The sequence below is a fragment of the Rhinopithecus bieti genome, unplaced genomic scaffold, assembly GCF_001698545.2.
Source record: "Rhinopithecus bieti isolate Rb0 unplaced genomic scaffold, ASM169854v2 scaffold_14232, whole genome shotgun sequence".
Classification (NCBI taxonomy): Eukaryota; Metazoa; Chordata; class Mammalia; order Primates; family Cercopithecidae; genus Rhinopithecus; species Rhinopithecus bieti.
In genome coordinates, this window is record NW_016807906.1 from 1,299,089 (window position 1) to 1,324,091 (window position 25,003).

The 25,003-nt window shown below is 38.0% G+C and overlaps 1 protein-coding gene across 1 annotated transcript in view; it reads right to left on the reverse strand.

The window, feature by feature from the left end:
- F13A1 (coagulation factor XIII A chain) overlaps positions 1-25,003 on the reverse strand; it is a 160,983-nt gene that overhangs the window by 72,750 nt on the left and 63,230 nt on the right. Inside the window, exons 5-6 of the mRNA XM_017884150.1 lie at positions 17,596-17,714; positions 15,081-15,188 (exon numbers count right to left, since the gene is read on the reverse strand). Of these exons, the coding sequence (XP_017739639.1) occupies positions 15,081-15,188; positions 17,596-17,714 (227 nt within the window). The remainder of the gene's footprint in view (positions 1-15,080; positions 15,189-17,595; positions 17,715-25,003) is intronic.

Genomic DNA, 25,003 nt, shown 5'->3' on the forward strand with positions numbered 1-25,003 from the left:
CCCTCCTAGCTTAAGTCAAGAAGAATTATATATCCTGAATAGAACAACAACAAGCAGTGAGATTGAAATGGTAATTAAAAACTTATCAACAAAAAAATGTCCAGGAACAGATGGATTCACAGCAGAATTCTACCAGACATTCAAGGAAGAATTGGTACCAATCCTTTTGACACTATTCCACAAGATAGAGAAAGAAGGAATCCTCCCAAATTCATTCTATGAAGCCAGCATCACCCTAATACAAAAAAACAGGAAAGGACATAACCAAAAAAGAAAACTACAGACCAATATCCTTGATGAACACAGATGCTAAAATCTTTAACAAAATACTAGCTAACTGAATCCAACAACATATCAAAAAGATAATCCACCATGGTCAAGTGGGTTTCATACCAGGGATGTGGACATGGTTTAACATACGCAAGTCAATAAATGTGATACACCACATAAACAGAATGAAAACAAAATCACATGATCATCTCAATAGATTCAGAAAAGCATTCAACAAAATCTGACGTTGCTTTATGATTAAAACTCTCAGCAAAATCAGCATGTAAGGGATAGATCTTAATATAATAAAAGCCATCTATGACAAACCCACAGCCAACATAATACTGAATGAGGAAATGTTGAAAGCATTTCCTCTGAGAACTGGAACAAGACAAGGAGTCCCACCCTCACCACTCCTCTTCAACATAGTACTGGAAGTCCTAGCCAGAGCAATAAGATAAGAGAAAGAAATAAAGGGCATCCAAATAGGTAAAGAGGAAGTCAAACTGTCACTGTTTGCTGATGATATAATTGTTTACCTTGAAAACCCCAAGGACTCCTTAAGAAAGCTCCTAGAACTGATAAAAGAATTCAGCAAAGTTTCTGGACACAGGATTAATGTACACAAATCATTAGCTCTTCTATACACCAACAGTGACCAAGTGGAGAATCAAATCAAGTGTTCAACTCCTTTTACACACATTTTCAAACATGAAGTACTTCAGGGAATACAGTACCTATCATAATCAAACTATTAATACCTGAAAAGTGATATCAAAATAATTAGGGACTGAATCAAACAAAGAACCCAGGAACAGAGACTCTATGATAACAGATTCAGTGGTGAGAACAATCTATATAAGTTAAGCATCTTTGGGATTTACGGTTACAGATGAATTTTAAAACTTGATAATATAAAAACAATAATCATCCTAAGAAAAAGGATAGGAGAAAGAGGAGAGGAAGAGTGAAAATGGTAATATTTTAGTGTGTTGGTCTCTCAGTTAATTGATACCATCTAACATTAAAGTATAATTTAAAAGTACATAATTACTTTATTCTTTTAATGGTTTTTATAATTTTTAATAACCTTAGGGAGACCTGTTAAGAAATGATATCTCTTGTAGTGAAGAAATATTTATTTGAAGTTTAACAATTTCTTCTGTTGCAGTTTAGTTTCTTTCCTATTAAAGTAAAATTTAATATAACAAAATTAAATAGAATTTGGGTACAATTATATGTAGTACTTTTAAATTAAGTAGCATGACACCATTTGGTGTAAATACAAACAAATCAATGGAACACAATAGAGAATACAGAAATAGACTCACACAAATACAGTTAACTAATTTGTGATAAAGTTGCAAAGGAAATTTTATGGATAAAGGATAATCATTTCAACAAATGGGGTGGCATCAATTGGATATTCATGTACAAAAATATGAGCTTTGATTCATACCTTGCATCATATGTAAAAATTAACTCAAAATGAACCTTAGACCTAAATATGAAACCTAGAGTTATAAAACTTCTAAAAGGAAGCAAAGGAGAAAATTGTGTGATGTTAGGTTAGGCAGGTTACTTAGATAAAATATGAAAAGCACAATCCATAAAAAAATTTATAAATCAGACTTCATAAAAATTAAGAACTTTTGCTCTTTGAAAGGCCCTGTGAAGAGAATAAAAAATAAAACTAGAGTGGAAGAAAATATCTGTAAATCCTTTATCTGATAAAAAAAAAAAAACTTGTATCTAGAATATGTAAAGAACACTTGAAACTCAATAGTAAGAAAATAAACACAACCTTAAAACAAGAGAAAAATATTTGAACAGATATTCCATCAAAGAAAATACATGGGTGGCCAATCACAACAAAAGATGCTCAGTATCATCAGCCATTAAGGAAATGCAAATCAAAACCACAGCAAGGTAACACTGGACATCTGTTTAAAAGTCTAAGATTAAAAAGATTGATCATACCAAGTGTCAGGGAGGATACGGAACACTTGAGACTCTCATATGCTGCTGGTGGGGATGTAAAATGCCCATCCACTTTAGGGAACAGTTTGGTAGTTTCTTAAAAATTAAACCTATGTTTAGCTTATGACCCAGCCACCTCACTCCTAGGTATTTACCTAAGAGAAATGAAAGCTTACGTCTAAACAAAGACTTTTACTAAAGTCTTCCAAGCTAAAGTTTCTGGCTTTATTTGTAAGAGGCAAAAACTGAAATTGGCCCAAATGTCCATCCGCAAGTAAATACATGGGCAAATAGTGATTCCTCCATACAATGAAACACTACTACTCAGCAATAAAGAGGAATAAACTACCGAAACAAAAAAACAGGGTGGATGAAGCTCAGAACACAGGAAGGAAGCATAAAAGAAGCCTCACAAAGAGTATATACTGCCGGATTATATTTGTGTAAAAGTCTGGAAAACACAAATCATTATATAATCACAGAAGGCTGAGCAGTGATGCGGGGTGATACACAAATCTGGGAGTGGTTTAAGGAAGAAATGACAATAAGGAAGCTTCTGGGGGCAATGGATATATTCATTATTTTGATTTTAATGTTCGTTTCATGGGTACATATACATGTCAACATTATCCAATTGTACATTAAGTACGCACATTTTATTGTCAACTATATTTCAATAAAGCTGTGAAAATCAATGAAGACTTTTAAATTAAACCAGCATCTATAGTATAATATTATTTATGATTTTAAAATTATTTCTCCTGTATAATTCAAAGAATAGAAATAGCCTTAAAAGATGACCCATACTGGACTTCTGTCTAATTTTGGTCATTGGAATATGAGCAGATTCTAACTTGATACTGAAAAATAAAGAAATGTGACATTTCTTGATTCTTAAATTTTCTATAGCACAGACCTTTAATTTTGTATAGTTACTATTTCTTTCTGCTTTTAAAAAATATGCAAGGGTATTTTCTCCTCTGTGTACATTTTATATGGCTATGATGAAATGACTTTTCTCTGTTATAAACTGATTATATTCCATTAAATTTCATTGTTAAAAGTTATGTCCTCATAAAGGCTAGGATTTCTATAACTCTTTTAGAAAATAGTCTTATACCTAATTTTGTCCATAATACTTTCTCAAAGACCATTGGAAATGAATTTCGATGTTGGGTAACATGTACTAACATCAAAGGCCTAGTGCTAAATTTGGCAAGAAGAAGAATTATTTCCTGTAGAAAATCGTTTCCAGGTTTTGTGAACCACAAGTCCCCAGCTACAGTCCGGTGGTGACCAGACTTAATCACAGGTGGAAGTGGTGTGGTGGATGTCCAATTGTGCTTCATGACATGCTAGGGTTTTGCAAAAGAATCTCAGTAGTTATAGTGTTGTGGGGTGGGGCAGGTGAGAACTGAATGTTGGTAGTCAAGGCTGCAGTCACCACCTTTCTTTAGTAATAGTTGCTCTGCTTTTTCTCTTTTACGTATTTGGATTCAATTGTTATCTGAAGAAAATGGTTCTAAAAAAATAAAATTTAAAAGATCATGGTTCTGGGAATGTAGAAATCTGTTTTTGTGCCTGTTCTGCCATTTGCCAAGTTATGTTGTAAGGATAGGAACGGAGATGAGTTGAAGGTCAAGTACTCAGGTTATTCCATGGGCAGGCATCCCAGAAAATGCACAAGAAAAAAGAAATAGGGTAGCAGCAATTCTGCTTCTTCCCTTGCCTGGCTCCTCATCCTTGATTTTTTTCTGGGCTTTCACGGCACTTACAACAGCCAGGGTCACGTACTTCGTCCAAAGGGATGGAAAATCATCTACCATCTCTTTGGTTTTTCATAGTGGTTTGCTTAATAACAAGCTGTTTTCTGCCTTGTTGTTGCTGGAAATGTTATTCTCTCTCCCTGGAATGTCCATCCATACTCAAACCTCTTATTTACCTGGTGGCCTATTGATCCTTTAAAACTCAGCTGGTTACACTCTGGGAATCTTTACTTATCACTTTGATTTGGATGTCCTTACTCTTTGATCACATAGTACTCTTTGCATAGTACTATCCATTTATCACATTGTGTTGTGTCATTGGTTAGACTGTCTGTGTTCTTTTACCAGACTTTATGTCCACAGAAGGAAGGAAGGCACCATGCTGTTTTGACTTTGTATTCCCAGGGCTAGCACAGAGTGGGAACTCAGTAAGTTCTGTTGAATGAATGGATGTGCTATCACTGGAAGATGGCTATAGGCTACCTTGTAATACTTCTTTACTAAATCAAGACAATGGGATAGTTAGAATGCCAAGAGGCATTTCATTAAAGTTGGCAAGTTGTTTCCAAAATTTACATAGCAATACAAAGGATCTAGAATAACTAAACATAATATTGAAAAAGAAGAACAAAGATGAATGACTACCTGATTTGAAGGTTTACTAGAGGAAAGCAGTAATCAAGGCAGTGTGGTATTGTCATAAGGACATACATATAAACTAATGAAACAGAAAAGGGAGTCTAGAAATAGATCCATACTCATGTAGACATTTGATTTCCGACAGTCACCAAAGCAATTCAATGAAGAAAATGACAGTCTTTTCAACAAAGAAAGTCTTTGCAACAAATGAAAGCCTTTTCAACAGTCTTTTCAACAAATGCGGGTGGAACAAATGGATAAATTTGAAAAAAATAAGATACAATCCCTACCTCACACAACATCAAAAGATAAGTTAAGATGTAAATGTAAAAGTTCAAATTATAAAGCTTCAAAAATAAAACATAGGAGAAATAGTGGCAAACATGGGCAAATAGTGATTCATGTGAAAGTCTTCATGTGAAAAGAACATTTACTGGGAAGGACTATTAAAGAACAATGAAAAAATTTGATTTTATAAAATTTAACAACTTTTGTTACTTAAAATATGCCATTTATAAGATATAACTACAAGCCATGGTTTGGGGAAAATATGTTCTATACATATCTGACAAATGAGAGGTATATACACAGAGCAACTATAACTTAATAATAAAAGTACAAATGACCCAATAAGAAACAGTAGACTTGAAAACAAGCTGCATATACATGTGTGTGTGTATATATATATATATATATATATATATATATAGCCAATAAATATATTAAAAGATGCTCCACATCATTAGCCATCAGGGAAATGAAAATTAAAACTACAATGAAATGCCACTATATACCCATTTGATTGGTTAAAATTAAAAAGGTTCAAGACATCAAGAATAGGTGAAGCTGTGGAGAAACTGGAACTCTCATACATTGCTGGCAGGAATGTATAACAGTAGAGCTGCTTTGGAAAACTAGCCAATTCTTATAAAGTTAAATATATAAAAAGTTAAATAAATAAAACAGCTAGGCATGTTCTCTTTAACTGTTTACTCCAGACATATGAAAACACGTACACAAAAACACTTGTACAATAATGTTTATAGTAACTGTATTCATAATAGCTTCAAATTGGAAACATCTTAAACATCCATCAATAGGTGAATGGATAGACAAATTGTGATATACAATACAATAAACTACTTCTTAGTAATGGTAAGGAAAACATTGAAAACACATGCAGTTGATGGAGTAAGAGAAGCCAGTCCTGTTTCTACTGTCTGAATCCATTTATGTGAAGTTTAAGAATAGACAAATGTAACCCATTGCAAGAAATCAGAGTAGCAGCTACCAAATGAGGTGGGGATTGACTAGAAGAAGCACAAGGGAAACTTCTAGGCTTATGGAAATGTCTATATTTTGATTGGGGTGGTGATTACCCCAGTCAAAACTCATTGAATTGTGCATTTAATAGCCGTGATTTTTTTACTGTATGTAAATTTTACTTCGATTAAAAAAACCCCTGCAACTAACACTAATGAATAGTATGAAGCATATAACTACCGATAATATGAATGTCCTTTGGTATACATATGACCCAAGCTCTGACAGGGGTGGGTAATTAGACTCGTTTTTCATGATAACTATTACCACAGGAAATTATTAACCTTGTCTCTCTTAGTAACTGAGGATGCTCATTTGGCCAAAACATATTTTACTAATTGACAATAATGAGAGAAATAAGCAAACATGGACTGAGAGAACGAAACTGAGATTTCAAGGTCTCCAAGTGTGGCCTGCTTTTTTCATTGCCATACCACTGCTGCATGGTGTAGAGCTGGTATGCAACAGACCTCCAAAAATATCTGAATTAAAGGAATGGACGTATGGGAGAGGGAAAAATGCAGAACAGGAGGAGGAAAGAGAGAAGGATGTCACAGGAGGAGAGAGGAGAAAGAAAGAGGGTATGAAGGGAACCCAAGGTGCATGAAGCTGTGCGTATGCTAAAGGGCTGAGCCGGCTTTGCTCCTTTGCTGTCCATCTATCCTGGGGATGCTGGCCCCAGGAGACCAGAGCAGCACCAACTGCACAGCTTGGAGGGAGTGCTGTAAAGCATCCTTGTGCTTCAGAAATAGCCTGTGTGATTACAAAATAGCTGCAGCATTGAAACCTCATTCCAGGAAGCAATTCAGGGAAAGCAGACATTTAGATTGCCCATGATTATCACATTCGAGAGATGGCTTGTAATAAATGTCTGTTTTTCTCCAAAAATATGAGGTGAAGAGGCATAAGAAATGTAAGCTTAATAATTGAGAAAACTAGCTGTTTGACCACAAATGGAAACTTCATTACATTGCTGGCTTTTACCATAAGAGAAAAAAGACAATGTCTGAACAGTTCATTGTCCCCCCCTGCCCCTACCTGAAAGAGAAGGATTGAATCAGACAAGGCATTATATCTGTATCCAAGCAGCTCATGTGACCTGGAGAGAGGACAGACAGAGGACAAACCCAGGGGAAATACAACATTGTGTGTGAATTAGTGGGGCCAGGCAACTCATGACTCACCCCCAGTGCTACCAGCAACCTTGGATAGTGTTACTTAACTTCCTGATACCTCAGTCTCTCCACCTGCACTTTGGTTATTTATGGAATGCATTTACGCAGTTTCTCAAAAGTGACTATGAGGATACTTTCTGCTAAATTCTATTTTCCCACAGGCTTCCAAAATATTTGTCAATTTTTAAAAAATCTTCAACAAACAGAAATGAAAATCCCTGGTGAATAAGGTGACCTTATGGTATTGTTTACTTTGAATATATTTACCGTGAGTCTGCACTACCCATTCATCATTGAATTCCCTGGGTCATTTTAGGATCATAGAAATGACTTTCATTCTTAGAAATACCTTGACTTTAACTTTAATGGTTTAAAAAAATCTTTTTAGAGTTGGTAATTTAGTACTTTATTCTGCTGGACTTCAGTAACATTCTTCATTAATACAAATCAGTGGATTCTCCCAAAGTTGTCACCCTGAGAGCTCCTACTAATTAATATGTGTTACAATTGGAAAGGTTGCAAGGAACACCAGAGGCTTCTGCCTTTTTCTGCTGTTTCAAACTGAGGAATTTCATTCCAGACATGACTAATAGAAAGAGACAATAACACTTTTCATTAAAAGCTGATAGGGTTGGAGACTCAGAAGCTCTGGAGGGAGACTCAAGTCCATCATGGAGCCTACATCTGGCAGTGGTCACCACCCGGGGAATTTTGACCTCTAGGCATCTGCGGGTCACTTTTATAAAAGACCAGACGGAAGTTGTATCTTTACCCCCACAAAGGTGACCCCGAATCATATTCAGTGTGGTCATACTCATTATCTGGTAGAGATAATTACCACCTCTACCACCATTAGAATCTGACACAAGAATGGGGTAACAAGGCATTATTACATAATCATGATTTGTTTTGATAGATGAACTTTTTCAAAAAATACGATCCATATGGATAAATGTGAAAAAGTTCCTTGGTGATTTACAAAGGCCAAGGACCATGCCCACTGAGCACCTGGGTCCTTAGATGTATCTACGACCGTTCACTCCAAAAAAAGAGGTTTTAGCTGCTTTATAAACCAAAGGATGAGTTAGATATTGCTTTGTAATTAAAAATTGTTCTTACTTAATAAAACTGTTATGAAAGTACATTGTGACTGGTCTGTACGATCAAGGAATAAACTTTAGAAATAAATACAAACTTTATGTATTTATTTCTGTCTTTACAGTTCATTTGGGATGACTAAGACGTGAAATTTCTAATCAAAGTGAATTTTAAATGTAATCTGAATATTTATAATTAAGGTTTGTTGCATGAAGAGGTTTGCTCAACGTAAGCCTTCCCATAAGATGACCAAGTAAACACTGGAAAGAAAACGAATAAAACATGGTTTTATTGTAAACCCCCTTTGGAGTTGCTTGGCAACATATCAAAGGAGTTATGTCATTACTGTCTTTTTCATGCATGGAAAGAAAAAAAAATCTTTCTAAATACTGGGACAAAAGGAAGGGGAGGAAAAGATGGACAAAGGGAAAATAACTTTATTTTCTGTTTATCAGTAGGATCACAGATGCATGAAGATCAGAAACACTAAAGTCCATTTCATCTCAAAGGTCTATAGTCATTCATCTTGTACTGGGTCCTAGAAAAATCCAGGACCTATTCCTAATTGTGGTCAGTTTGATTTACTAGCTGGAGTTCAAGATTTTTTTATAATGCTAAAGAGTACATCAAACATCGATTGGTTAAAAAAGTTTAGTCATGAGTTAGTTCCCAAAAGGCATAGTCAGAGCAAAGTATTAATGGGGATTAATGATGGCATTGTGGTTCAATATTAGCAAAAGGCCAGGTTTAAAAATAAATGCATACATCTCAAGGGAAGCTGGAAAGTCCAGGATGGCAGCAGTACAAACACTGAAATTTAAAAATATGTAACTATATTGACATTTTTTTCTTCCCTCCTATCTTCCTAATTTTCTCATTAATATTACCTTTTTTCTTACTACAACTGAATCGGAATACCATGGAATCAAGTAACTGTAAATGTTGAGATCCTATGGAATAAACTTCAGTTGTGTCAACCTTAGTTTTCAAATTGCAAAACAAGCCCCCAGAAGAGCAAATAACCCCTACTACATTTTCTTCAGTGTTTATGGTGACTAGCTGTTTGTATATAATTTTGACCCTGGAGAAAGGGTTTCTTCAAATAATAGCGTGGTTAGTTATTACTGTGGGACCTCAGACATTCTTGTATCTTTTGATCCAGTGTTTAGTTCTGGGAAAACTTTGAGCTATATTTAAGAGATTTGCTTTCCCATGCAATCCTATGCTTTCCCATACAATCTTATGTTGCTTTTTTCATTGCCATACCACTGCTGCATGGTGTAGAGCTGGTATAGAACAGGCCTCCAAAAATATCTGAATTAAAGGAATGGACATATGGGAGAGGGAAAAATGCAGAGCAGGAGGAGGAAAGAGAGAAGGATGTCACAGGAGGAGAGAGGAGAAAGAAAGAGGGTATGAAGGGAACCCAAGGTGCATGAAGCTGTGCATATCCTAAAGGGATATTATTTCCATCAGAGAATTTGCCATGCTGAGCTAAAATTTTCTATTTACTAGTCTGTGTTCTCTGTTAGACTGTAAGCTCTGTGAAGGCAGAAACTTAATTTTGTTCACAACTGTACTCCAGTGCTTAGACTGGTAGATTCGCACTAAACTCTTGTTGAACAAACGAGTAAATATTGAGTGTTTTACCACCATCACCACCACCACCACAACCAGCACCACTATCACCATCATCACCATCACAATCACCACCACCACCACCACCACCATCACTACCACCACCATCACTCCTACCATCACCTTCACCATCTCCACCACCACTGCCATCATCACCATCACTATCACCACCATAAATCACCCTACCATCACCACCATTATCATCACCATCACCACCATCACCACCACCATCACCACTACCACCATCACTACCTCTTTCACCACCAAACACCACCACCATTATCATATCATATTTGCTACCTGATTTTCTTTGTAAACTCATTTTCCAGGGTCCCAGTGCCTATGGCTATTTAGAATCCTCTGATTTATACCATTCTTCACGTATTCCCCAATTTCAAAATTCACCTCATCTGGGCTCCATTCCCTTGGGGCACTATTCTTTTCTAGGCGATAGTGACTCAGTTTGATATAATAATTGTGTTATTGGTAATAATGTGTTGATAGTGGCCCTCTAAGGTGATACGATCTGAGAGTAAGGACAATATCTGGTTTCAGCAAGGCCACTTATTTGTTGTGTGACTTTGAGTGAGTGAGTGACATCACTTCCAAGGGCTTCTGCTTCCTCACCCAGAAGTCTCTTGGAGAGTCCTCCCCATTGCACATGCTGGTTCTGTGTGTGTTTCAACACAGATTCTCCACTGGTAATGCCTTAACCCACTGGAGCAAATATAGATGGAGGTGGTATATGTATGTGTTTCACAGTGAATAACGAGCCATTATCTGCAATAGCAGCAGCCTTTGCAGAAGCAGCTGCATCTCCTTGGGGGAAATTATCTGCCCATAGTTGCTGCCAGATCCTATCAGTCAGGAGGCAGGAACAGGCATGGACAGGTAACCACCCCAGGTGGTTGCACAGCCTTCCCTTTTCCCCAGAACCATGCTGCCCTTGTCACAATATGTCATGGCTCACCTTCTTTGATAGTCTGACTTGGGGCTCCAAGTCCATGTCTGGCTTATTCACAGAAACTTGGGGCTAGCAATAGAATGCTTTATTAATGCCATGTGAGTGAAGTAAGTGTTCAGATGGCACAAAGTTAAGCATTCTTCTTAGCTTTCTCTGGCAATTTTCCTGGTGGGAACTGTCACATCAGAAATGCATTGGAGGGAAAGCAGCCATCAAGCAATGCAATTTAAAGGAAGAAGTATAACTTTGGGCAAGTTTCTTCATTTTTTCTAATTGCTTCTCTTTTTTTTCTTTCCTCTCTTAAATTAATCTGCAGTGTAGCTTGGTAAAATGCACTACACAGTATTTAAAGGAGCCTAAGCAAACGTTAGCTTATGTAAGGTTGTAACATCTCAGGTCTAATCTCTAGATGACGAGAACACAGGATTTTGGGCTTGCTTTCTCCTGGGAAACTCCAACAGCCCCAGGCTGTCCAGATTGTCATAACTTTTCCTACTTTCACATCAAAGTGAAGTAACAGTAACTCAAAATAAGAACAAGGGAAGTTACTGAATTTATAAAGGAAAAAATAGAAGAAGGGAGAGCACTATTTCGAAGAATGAAAGATTATTCTTGCTGTCAATGTGGTTTGAGCACAGAGACAAAATTTCACTTTAAAGACAAAGATGCAAGGCCAGCAGAGGTTAGTTATTTACGCATAGTAAGTTAATAGCACAACCAGAATCAAGGTCCAATCTCTCAACATGAGCTGAGTCACTTCCCATATGATGCTGCCTTCACTTTCTTTTCAGTAAAGGACGAAAACCAGCAGGTTTTGAGTGAGTAAGGAAGACAGATTCGCTATGCAGGTGAGAAGAGTGTTACTTACAGTCCATAGGCAGGGAAACTGAGTCACAGAGGGGTTTAGTGCTGTGGTCCTCACTAAGGGTGATTTTTACCCCCAGTGGACATTTGGTAACATGTGGAATCATTTTGAGTTGTCACAGCTGGTAAGGGAACAGTTAAGACAACTTGCATCTGCTTGGTAGAAGATAGGGATGTTGTTAAACATTCTACACAGGACAGCCCTCTACAACAAACGATTACCCAAGGTCACATACAATAAGTATACATATACTGGACAATAAATATTTTTATCTGGGGATTGTGCACTTCAAATCCGTTTGAGATAGAGTTTCACTCCTGAGTGCAATGGCATGCTCTCTGCTCACCACAACCTCGGCCTCCTGGGTTCGAGCAATTCTCCTGCCTCAGCCTCCTGAGTAACTGGAATTACAGGCAGGCACCATCATGCCTGGCTAGTTTTCCTTATTTTCAGTAGAGACAGGGTTTCTCCATGTTGATCAGGCTGATCTTGAACTCCTGACCTCAGGTGATCTGCCCACCTCGGCCTCCCAAAGTGCTGGGATTACAGGCGTGAGCCACTGTGCCTGGCCCAAATTCAGATTCTTATCATCACTGAAAGTTTGCACAATTTGGGTTATCGGTGGTTTTGTTTTTTTTTTTTCAACCTGCACCCACCTGTTTCCTGAAAACTCCTTGCCAACCTTCAGTGCTAGACTTGTCTTTGACTACAGTAAGCAAACTGGGCCCCAGTCATGTGCTCTGCATCTTGTCCCCATCCATCTCCACTCTCTACAGATACCCAGCAAGGACTGGTCTGCTCATCCTCACTGTTTCCCGGCAGCAGGTGCCCTGAGGAAAGTTCTACCTTCTTTCATTCTCACCTGGGGGTGAAATGAGGTCTGTGTGCTATTCCTTCTGGAGAGTCCACATGCCACCTATACCTCTGCTCTGGCATTTGCAACCTGCAAAAGGGATTTCTAGCCTCTATGACCAGGCTGGGAGGTGTTTCAGAGGAATTCAGAACAACTCTGCGTCAGCCTCTGTTTTACCTGAGGCCTGGGCCCAGCCCCTGAGAAAACACACACAGCTCCGTCGCCCTGAGACAGGGTTCTGGCTAGGAGTCCACAACTTCCAAACACTTTCTTTTGGGCTCTCTAAGCACATCTTTTCATACCAATAAAGTCAAACCATTAATTGAGAAATTTAAAGTTTTTTTTGTCTTTGTTCTTTGTTTAACTACATTCAGAAGTTTCACGATAGATTTCCAGGATTTGTGAACAGGAGAGTATCTGCCTGAAGGACCAAAGAACACTTGATTTTCTTCTGTGTCATTTTTTTAAAATTGATTTTGGAGGCTCAGTATTTTAGCTTTTAAGATTATTAAAACTGAACAGATTTTAGAAAGATTCACAGAGGTATTCTAAGGTTTAAAGGAGCTAATAGAGGTGAAAGTGTTTTGGAAAGCCATTGACCATTCTGTATATGTAAACAAGGATGTGACAGAAATGGAAATATTGTTCAAAATCTCTCAGGTCAGGACCTCTATCCCTTAACACCCAAATTCTCCCCCTCCAAAAATAAAACCGAACCATTTTCCAAATGGATTTTCTCTGTCTAGTTTTAAACCTTTGAACTGGGATATACATTTTCAAACTTAGAACTTCATAGGCTTTATATGATTAATAAAATCTCAAGGCAATTTGCATTAGGAGTATGTATGCTTATTCAATAATTAACAGCTTCCGCTTGGCCAGCTGCCACCACAGACACATTAGGTTAACTGCTTCCTGTCTGCTCCCCTTTTGCACTGGCTTGTGTTAGGCAGTGATTTCTGACTTCTGGGTGCGTAAAAGTACACACAATGTGTGAGTAGGCTTATGCTGATGAGCGTGCCATTTTAGAATGCTTCAGAAGGAATTAATTTAAATTTAACCACTGCTAGCTGTTGCTTCCTTTGTCACTGCAAAATTGTTATGGTAACTTCAAAGAAGAAAAAGAGAAATCTTGTGGGCAAAACAGTAAAAATAGTGATCACACGCAGATCTAATACGTGTTTGTTATAAATGGTCATGACACTTTTGTAAACATTTCCCAAATTCAACATTCCCCCACATCTTTGGAATTCATTGTCTTCTCACTATGGAATGTAAATGCACAGAAAACAAAACTGGCTTCACATGTTGGTTTCTACTTTCACTTTTTATGGTCCGCTGTTTCTTAAATTTACATGTAGCTTAGTTATTAATAAAATAAAAGCAACCATTCTTAAGAGCTAACCAGAAATTATATTTCATATCATTTTCAGTCTAATATTTTTATATTAACAATACTGATTTCATTTAGCTCAAAAGAATATACAAACCAAACTCAAACATAACATTCTTTCAAAGAGAGAATTTCTTAGAAAACTTAAGGAAATTGATAATATAAGTGTTTCTTTTTCTCAGTCTCTGATTGTTTGAAATACCAAGCAGCTTAACATTTCATCATAAATAAGGTACTCTTCAGCCAGATTGGATACACTTCTCTATACCAAAGTCTGGCTCTCCATGCTGGGTACATTGATATAATCCAGGACCGCACGGGTCCTGGACATCCCATTTAATCCACGTCCCACACCTGGCCCCACCCTTCCCACTCATGGGAATTCTGTCTCCTTTCTCAGAAAGTTGTTCCACTGCAGAATCTCTGCATTCTCAAAGTTGTTTTAGGATATCTTGCAGAGAACAGTATGGAAGGCAGAAAATGTCTAGATTTGAAGTCAGCAGACCGGAGTTCTAGCTGCGGCTTTGTCACTGACAGCTGTCCTTACCCTGTGTCCTAACTTGTCAAAGGGCATGAGTAATGCCTGCCCTACTTACCTCATAGGATCCTACAAAGAATCAATACCCACTTCATAAGTGAGAAAGCCCTACAGTGACACATCCTTGTGACAGGAGTTAGGATGAGACATAGCCATTCATTTCTTCACACTTACTATCAGTGTGAAAATGGAGAAAAGCTGTGCCTTGCATATCTTCTGTGCACCTTGATGTTTGGTTGATCAACTGTTTGATTATAGTCATTGACATTGTTGCCATGATCACTCCTCAGTCCCTAGGCAATGGGTTCTTAAGAATAACTGATCTATAGTATCATGATATCTATCATTGTTTGTCCGAAGCCAAAGAAACGTACAGTATTGAGATGATAATTCTGTTTTATAGTACATGATAAACTCCGAAAATTCCAGGAGCTATACTGGGTGTCAGAAGCTAGAATCTTACAAATGAAAGTTTATTAAGTGCAAGTCATCATTTCAGCAGCTCTTAATGAACTGGCATCTATACTGAGGCAAATGATGGGTGTAATAGATTTTAGGTATCAGTAGTTGCTGCTTACCATTGCAGACCCCACACGGCTGACTTTGATGGGATTCCCTCTTCCAGAGAGGTCCATTTGCGCTCTGTCCATCACATACAGGCAAGTGTCCAGGATGCCATCTTCAAACTATTTGGAGAAGAAAAAAAGAGAAACTACTTAGTGTTCACTCTGCAAGCAAAATATTCTCCGATGAAAAATAACATGAAACCACAACCTAGTGTTTAGAAATGTGTGTTTCCTGTATAGTGATCTCCCATAATCTTTAGCATGAAATATTAAAGCAGAAGGAAAGAGACATATTCTTTTTTTCATTAAAGTGAATAAGAATATAAAAGCAAGCCAGAAACATAAACAGAACTACTAGAGAGTTGATATACTCAGGGATCATGAGCTGACTTGAAGTTCTTCAGAAAATGATTCAAGTTAATTTAGAAGGTCTTTTCAACATATTGGCTCCTGTACCCAAGAAGAAGGAATGAATGATTTACCAAAATCAGGCCACAGTCTTAGGACCTTGAAAGTAACGTAAGCCCTCCTGCATTTTGAAAATAAAGAACTCTCAGGTGTATCACAGGAAGGTGCTTCACACTACTTAGTTTGCACCCAAAAGAGTAGGAGACCTCATATAGTGACTGTCCCTCTAAGGTTTCCCCTCTTCTGAGACAAGGTGGACCCCAGGATCAAGAAGAGGGCAGAAGGCTACAGAAAGTAGATTACATTATCAAGGGAGGAGTCTGGTACCAGTTCAATTTCCTTAGAAAGAAATGCTAGCCACAGGCAATATCAGCATTTTCTTTAAAAGGACTAAAGATCAAGTAGCAAGACAGGAAGATTTTACCTATACTGCACCTCACTGTCGTAAGAGATTTTCTTGAATACAGAAACCTGTGTGCTATTCACCCAAGTGCTTGTGACAGAAACCACAATCATAAAGGTTAATTACCACGCAATTCTTTATTCAGTCCAGTTAGAATACCCACTCTGGGTGTATCCCAAACTGACAGGATGGATGCAGTAATGGGTAATTGCACTAGTTCTTCAGGTATGCAAATAGTTCAGTATTTTGGTTCTTATTAAGCCGCTTCTCTCAGCTGTATTTGCTGGGCAGGATAGCAACTAACTGGAGAGTTAAAGAAATAGTTGTAGAACTGATTGATTCCCTGCATCACTGTAAACAGACTTGGCTGATTATCCTGGCCAAAGGGCACAAACCAATAGCCTCTTTGAGTGACAGAAGATACAGTTAAGTGACTGTGCTCCAGGGTGCCGGCCCAAAGGCATCCCGGCGAGGAGCGCCCTGACTGGGCTTGGGACACCTTTCCAGACCTCCTTGCTGCCCACCTTGATGACTTTTCCCCTTGTTAGCTATCTATAGATTGTCACATTTGGGCCATAAATAGAATCACCTAGGCTAAAGGCTAGAAATTGGGAACCCAAGAAAAAGGCATCAGGCAGTAGGCAGTATCGTCGAGGGTTGTATGTCACTGAGGAGGGGATGGCTTGAAACCAGGGAGTCCGGCAGGAATCCAAAAACAGGGGGTGCCAATGTCATTCATAGCTTGGCAGGAAATCAGAAATGCAGGCGGGCAAGCCTGAGCACTGGGCATGTAATTCTCCGGAGTCAGGGTGAAGAAGCTGGTCACAAAGCCAGGTAGGCAGGATGACCCAGGTACCGGAGCAGTGGGTGAGGAACACAGGGAGATCCCATATGGAATCAAAACAAGGCATCCGGAGCCAAGAAAGTACCCTGTGACCACCAGATTCTGTGAAACCTCCCCGCTGGATGCCCAGCGCAATGATGCACAATTCCAGCCATCCCAGCCAAAATGCCTGAGAAATGACATTCACCTCCTCTCGTATCGCTAATTAAAAACCATTTTGAAATCACAGGACAGGCATTCATTTATGGAAACTGGTAAAGTATCATTCATTTGCTCCATTGTTAAAGATACCAAACCGAAATAGTGTGAATGATCCAACATCTTAAAGAAATGCCAGTTGTTACTTTATGTCTAGACAATAACTTGAGTTTGCAGCTGATAAAATCTTTCTGCGTAAAAGCTCAGTGGGCCTTCCTTTGATGAAATGATAACACTCTTTTCTAATTAGCAGTACCCTAGGCTAACACTTAAAAAAAAAAGAAGAAGAAGAAGCCATTTCTTTGATTTGGGCACACCCCTTGCAGTATCCTTTGCATCACTTTCAAAATACCTTTCTTTACAAGCCAGGTTGAACTAATCAAATTTCGCTGTTCTAAGTGGCCAAAGCATTTCTCTATAGAATGCCACATTATTCATGGAGTCTCTCATTTCTGTAACACTGTAATACCCAGAGATATGTGGTTTCAGCTGATAAATTATGCAGTTGTCTTTATGAGTCCCTACTCCTAAGCTCTCTGCCTTGCAGTCTCAAATCCGAAAAAGCAGGAAATTGTGCTTGTCTAATATCGATATATGGCACCCTGCAGGGATACATGTGACAAAAAATATGAAGTAAAAACATCCTTGACAATAACAAATTTTAAGTGTCTCACCTGACCATAGCTCCAGCTTCTAGTCTTGATGTCATTGACCTCTCCATAAAAAATTACCCCAATGTCATTCAGGACATACTCTTCTCTTTCTTTCTCATTGTCCAGGTACACAGCATCATCTGCATCAGGGTTTAAGCATAGTGACCATTACCAAACCAGACTGTTTCCAAACACTTGCAAGTTTATTGTGTTTCTAAACTGCATTTTATCACCCAAATTTTTAAAAAATGCCCTTTGTTTTACTAAGCATAGCTCATTTCCCAATGTTTTTAGTAATGGTGAACATAATCAGCACCAAAGTTCAGTCTGTAAACGATGACATTTTTTAGCAAAATGCTGACAAATTCTGACTCTTTAAGTTCCAAGCAGGAGAATTAAATTGATATGTCTCTTTAAACATTTTATGATTCTGGTGCATCAGTAGTTCCAGAATTCTATGATGCTGATGTAAATCTGTAACACAAATTAAGATATAATTTCCAACCTTTTAACATTACTAGAAAACGAGATGAATTGAACATGGTTTTTAAGACAAATCTGGGACACATGAGAAGGCAACAGCCTAATCTGTCATGTCATGCCTGCTTTGTGGCCCATCGCTGGCGGGAGGGAAGCAGTAGGTCATCTCCTTTTAATGAAAGATACTTGTGGATGTGCTAGTATGTGTGTGTGTTGAACCAGCTTCCCTGGCCAGTGTCTTTCATTGCAAGGACTTTTCTTCCCTGTGGCTGGAATCTCAGGAGGGTCATGCTCCCCATCTATCCACTTGGTCATCAGTCTGGTACTTATTCCCAGGCCTGGTGGGAGAGCAGCAAAGCATCTTTAACACAGACAGGACCCTACAAGTGTAAATCGCACTCAGGAAAATGTGTGTGTTTGGGACAGGCATCTAAACGTTTTTAAATGAGTTCTACCTCAAGGTAATGAAATAATTGATTATAATAAATGCAAAAGGAATGGTAGAATTAGAATGTCACGATCTTGCAATCCCTAATGAAATAATGAATTGAGGCAGAAATAATTCATTAAGAAGGGAACTTCATAATGGGTGGATGAGACTGATCAAATGTGAACTGGATACTATTAATAAACCTAAATATATGTACCTCCTACTAGGATAAATGTCCTAGGAAGCAATGGCATGACTTATGAAGTATTTTTGCCCCTTCCTCCAAAAAAAAAAAAAAAAAAAAAAAAAAAAAAATGCCACTTGAAGCTGAATCAGATAGAATCTCTAGATCTAACTAGCTGCTTAACAGAAAATGCCACAGTGGTTAAAAAAAAAAATCCCACAGTGGTTAGAGAAACATATTTCATGACACCAGGGGATGGAATCAGCAAAATTCAGAATATGGAAAGTTCGACATAAAAAATGACTCAGTTTCAGCCCTAAGTTTGTGGCATGAAGAAACAGATGAAGAGGATTACTCTAGAGGAAAATATTTAAGTGACATACCAACCAAATTTAATCTACAGACTTTAATCCAAATCAACTAACTAAAAGATAATTTTAGACATTGGGAAAATTAAAGATAGTTCATTAGATAATACCAAGGAGCTCTTGTTGATTTGTATTAGCTGCAATAATTATACACAAACACACATAAACACATACAAACACACATATGTACATATGTATCTATGCATACTGTATATATGTCTATTTTTAGAAAGCTGCATGCTAAAATATGTACAGGTAAAATAATATGATTACTAGAATTTATTTGAAAATGCTAAGGCAAAAATAAGGGAAAAAAGGATAAAGCAAATGTGACAAAATCTTGATAACTATTAAGTCTGAGAGACACATAAGTGGATATTCATTGTGCTATTCTTTCTGCTTTTGAGTTTGTCTGAAAATATGTATATGAAAAATTAACTTTGTCAAAAGGTATAAAACCCAAATACAAAATGAACACATACAAACTGTTTCCAATTGGATATGAACATTCAGGAATGTAAAGATATAAATTCTACCCAAATTAGTCTATGACCAATGTGAACCCAACCAAACCTCTACTCAGAAGTTTTGGAACTTTGCATGCTCATTCAAAAGCTTATCTGGATAAAACAATGTGAAAGAAAATAGCCAGGCAGGGCATGGTGGCTCATGTCTGTAATCCCAGCACTTTGGGAGGCCGAGGCAGGTGGATCACTTGAGGTCAGGAGTTTGAGACCAGCTTGGCCAATACGGTGAAACCCCATCTCTACTAAAAATAAAAACATAAGCCAGGCATGGTGATGTGTGCCTGTAATCCTAGCTACTCAGGAGGCTGAGGCAGGAGAATCACTTGAACCCAGGAGGCTGAGATAGCACTACTGCACTCCAGGCTGGGTAACAGAGCTAGACTACTCCGTCTGAAAAAAAAAAAAAAAAAAGAGAAAATAGCCAAAAACTAATCTGTTGAGAAAGAAGAAAAATTGAAGGACTTGTCCAAAGGTAAATTAAACTTTGGACCCCAATTTATAGTTTCCTGCATCTACGCCCTTTGCCATGTAACTAGCAGTTGTTCCCTCTAAATGTGGAATATCCTCTCTTAAGTTTAGGCTTATTTTTGGCTAATGGGGTGTTAGCAGGAGCAATGTTAGCAGAAGCAAGTAGGGGTCTAAAATATGACTGCACAGCTGAGCATGTGATCATACAAATCTGTATTAGCTGGAGGAAAATATGCCCCAGCAAGCCCACTGGTCAAAGAAGGATGAGAGACACCGGAGCAGAGGGTCTCCGGAGCTCTCAGGGAGAGACGGATCCTCTCCAGCTGTTCCTACCTGAAGCAGAGTTGGCCAGTCAAGCCCAGTCTGGATGAGCCCAACCCCAGTCAAGCCCCAGATCCATGAACAAGTGCTTATTGCTGTATGCCACTAAGATTTTCTGGTTCTTTCTTATGTGGCGTTAGTGTGACTATAGCTAACTGAAACAAAGCTACACTTAAAACTGACATTAGCACAGTAATGGACAAATATATGGAAGGAGTTAGATGTGTATTAAATCTTAGTAAATAATAAAGATGGCACTTAAAATCAATAGGTAATAATAGATCTGATCAATACGTGGTATTTTGACAGCGGGTTATCCATGTAAGAAAAAAAGTGACAGTAAGATCTCTTTATCCCACTATATACAAACTGTATCCTTGGATTTAAGAGGCACATGTGTGTCTCTCCCTGACAATCTTTATTTTACCTGATATGTTCCAGATATAAGCAGGTAGAGAAACATAACATTCAATAAATATATGAAAAAATGCTCAACTCTACAAATAATCAGAGACATAAAAACCAAATTAACCATGAAATACCAATGAAATACCATAATTCTCCTACCATACTGGCAAATATTAAAACAAATGGTTAACTACCAGTGCCAATGAGAATATGAAGAGATGGACACTCTCATCTACTATGGCTGTAGTCTAAAAAACTGCAGCTTTTTAAAAGGGTAATTAGGCAATATCTATGCAAATTTAAAATATGAATTCACTTTGCCCAAGCAATGCTATTTCTAGATAGCTATTCTGCAGAAACATTCATACAAAATGTATGTGCAATCTTCAAAATGGCATAACATGCTATAGTGAAAATGGGAAACAATCCAAATAGTTGTAAACAAAAGACCAAAATAATATGATATGACCGTACTAAGCAGCCATTAAAAAGAAGATGCATGTACTGATATAGAAAACGCTCCAAGATACACTGTGTGAGAAAATGAGGTACAGAGCAACAGGTTGACACAATCTCATTTGTAGTCTAAAAAAACCTGAATTCTCTAGGTATATATATGCAATCAATATATAAAATAATAGCAAAGTATCTGTAATGATATACACAGTTAAAGTTGGTTTTCTCTGGGGATTCTCTAGGATTGGAAGATTGGTGAAAAGGAAAGTTTACTTTTAGCCATATATATGCACATGTGTGTTTATTTGAAAAGAACAATATATTCAATTAATTGCCAATTAAAAATGAAAATATTTTAAATGGATGACATTACAACAAAATGTTAATTGTTGGTATTTCTGATTTGTAGATCTTTGAGTTCTTTTATGCTTTTATTATTTTATTTCTATAATAAGACTTTTCCATCAGGAAAAGTTATTTTTTAAAATGTATTTCCATTTAAGTGAAGCCGCCCATTTAATAAGAGGCTAACAAGTCCAACTTTTATGCGTTAGTTTTTCTTTAAGAGCAATATAGGGTTGTGCTCTTTTTTATTATCAATGTCCTTAAGCACAACTTTTTTCTTCTTCTTTGCGTCTCCCTGAACCCTTTCCTTTCCAGTACAGACTGAATTAAACCTTGTTCCTTTAGCGCCCTATGGAGGCTGGGGTAACATTTATCCCACTGTATGGACACTGTCTTTTAATTATTATATTTATTGAATAAGTATGTGTTTAAGTACTTACTACTTAAATTTTTTAAGTAGTAGCATGTAAATAAGCATTGTTACACTGCTTATTTACCACCAGAAATTTTCTAAGTGCTTTAGAACAAGACACATGAACTCATCAACACTCATAACATCCTTGTGAGGAAAGTAGCCCCATTTCACTGACGAGGAAACTGAGGCAGAGAGCAACATAACTTCTCCAAGGTCATACAGCTAGTGAGTTGCAAAGCTAAGATTTGAATAAGCTGCCTTCCAAGTAGTCCATGGCTCTTGGGTCCAAGGGATCAGATGACTGTGTCCCCAGCTTCCAACACTGTGCCTTGGAACATGGTAGGAAGTCAATCAATGTCTACTGAAAGAATGAGAGATGGGAACGATGTCTGGAGCTTAGAGAGTAAGGAAGAAGTCCAAGAAAATGAAGGATTTACCTTTGGGCTTTGCGTTAGTATTGATGGAAAGTGATAAATTTAGGTGGCGAAGCATGAATAGAGAGGAGTTCTGGAGCTCCAGACTAGGCCACTCTTTCCTTTCCAATGCTTGAATTAAATCTCACCTCAAACAGGCAGACATTATCATGAATCCACAATATGGCAAGGAAGTCAAATGGGAAGGCTCGATTTTAATTTTAAATTTATTTATGATTTTAAAAAGAAGATTGAGGGTGGAAAGCAGTGCTTTATTTCCCCTGTTTTTATTCAGATCTGTCACTTTAAAATATAGTTGTCCAAAGCAACGTTAAAAAAAATTATATCACGATGGAAACTCCAAAAAACTCCCTATGTTTGGAAGGCTAACAAAATAGAAAATTGAATCATTTGCCTCTGGAGATTTTGCTGTTGGCTTTTGATAGTGTTTTGTTTGTTTTAATTTTCTGGTTAGCTTCAGAGGGGTGGGGTTTCACTACGTTTCAGGGGAAGCTAGTTCTTCACTTAGCAAAATGGAAGACTCGACTAATAGGAGAAATAAACTAACAAACAACTCACTATTCTAGAAACCCAACAATTTGGACTGGTAGAAGGTAGATGTGTGTGAGGCTTGTGTGGAATGTGGGAGCTGGGAACTCTACTTAACTGAGGACTGAGGGGAGAAATACGGTCTAGACAGTTCCCAGAGTAGGAGTGGCTGCACCTTGGACCAACAGACAACTCTTTGATCGTAGGTGACCTCTGGCAGACAACCACCATTACAATAAAACTCTGAGAAAAACAGATTACACATGGCACCATTGGTGAGTGTGGCACAGCACCTCCATCCACGGCCCAGAGCAGCTCTGTCACCAGAACAGACCTTCAGAAGGCCTCGTAAATAACCACCCTTGCAGGCTGACTAACAATTTACAAGAGGCAAGTAGTGAAGAATAATGACCTCATTTATTTTGCTGTTCCTCTGGTGGGAATACAAGGGTAGTTAAAAAAGAAAAGAGTGGGCCGAGAAATTTTAGGGTGGATTTCAGTCACCCTCTGACATTCCCACTGTCCTCCACACCCAGAGAAGGTAAGGATTTATAACAAACATGTAAAAACAAATGCTGAACCTATTGATTTTAGTATCTGTATAACCTCTGTATGAGAAGGAGGATCATTCACCACTGCATGGGCTGATACCTTCCTTCTGCTTATTTACATGCTATTTCAAAGTCAGAGCAGGTTCCATTTCCTTGGTCATTAGGCTCAAGCCTAGCAAAGGGAGCCCAGGAATTAAACAAAACTATGGTGGCAGAACAGCTATCCTACACAGTCTCTGTCAGCAGTTTAAAGCAGAGTTTGGTGTTGTTTCTAATCCCTTAGAAGGAATAATGGTTTGGCCCTTCAAAAAGGCAAAATGTGTCCCCATTTAGGGAAGGAAGGAATTTAGAGCGAGGGGATTAGGAATGACTTCCACTTGCTTCCCCCTTTATAGAAAAGCTGAGCACCACTAAAAAGAGGAAAGATTCACGCTGGGAGTGTGTAATCAGTCTTAGAGGGAGTGGCTTGATCTGCAGAGCAAATGTGACTCCAGACTAGTGTCACCATGATACGTTTTTCCATCACAAGGTACATCAAAAGGGGTGGCAGATTCTAACAGGCTGTGTGTGCTGCAGCATACCAGGAGTAACTTCCTGTCGCTGGGAATTGTGAGCATATTAAGGAATGGTGTTTCTAGAGTCTGAGCTTTTTATTCTGGAAGGATCCAAACCCACTGCCTTTCTAAAGTGATTTCATATCACTCCAGAGACTTGCTTGCCTACCTAGTAACACTGGAATGGAATCAATCTATGAAGCACAAGCAAGTGGTTCCTCAACAGTCAGCTGAGTTTTTTTCTTCCCTTTTAGCCCCTTCAGTATAAAGTGGAGTAGTTCGCCAGGACTGGTACCCTTGGAATAACAATGACTAACACCCCTTCTCTTGGAGACCTTTGAGCCTAGACCAGAATTTGTACCCTCAGGCTACCGCCATTCATCTGTCAATTCACAGATATTGATAGTGTATCTCCCGCTATGCTCACGACAGCACAATCACCCATGTGTGCATAGTACAACATAGCTTACATTCCTTACAAACACGTTGAATTACAGCTCATACCAGCTGGAGAAGGTTATTGGATTTGTGCTAATTTGCCTATTTTGCTGGTTAAGGGCTTTTTAGTGTACTGAGATATCTTCAGAAGATAGACTATTATTCATGAAGCAATTCTACAAAGCAAATGTCAGTGCTTCTTTACTTAGCACATATCCTCTAAGGGAGCCTGTGCCCTTGTTGGTATGCTTTAATTTTCTTTCCCAGAGAAAGCTTTCATTTGATCTTGTACATATCAACCTGAATTTATTTATTTATTTATTTATTATGGCAAAATTTTCCACGTTGATCAGGTCATCACAGAATCTTCTCAGCTGGCCATCTACTGTTTTTTTCTTTTGCTACACAAGGCCAGATAATGACAGGTTTTGTTTTAGAAATATAAGTGCTTACCCTGACTGAGTCAGGATGCTCCAGTGTTAGCCCCAGTTTTTATCTTATTTTTCTATAGGACTTTGAGAA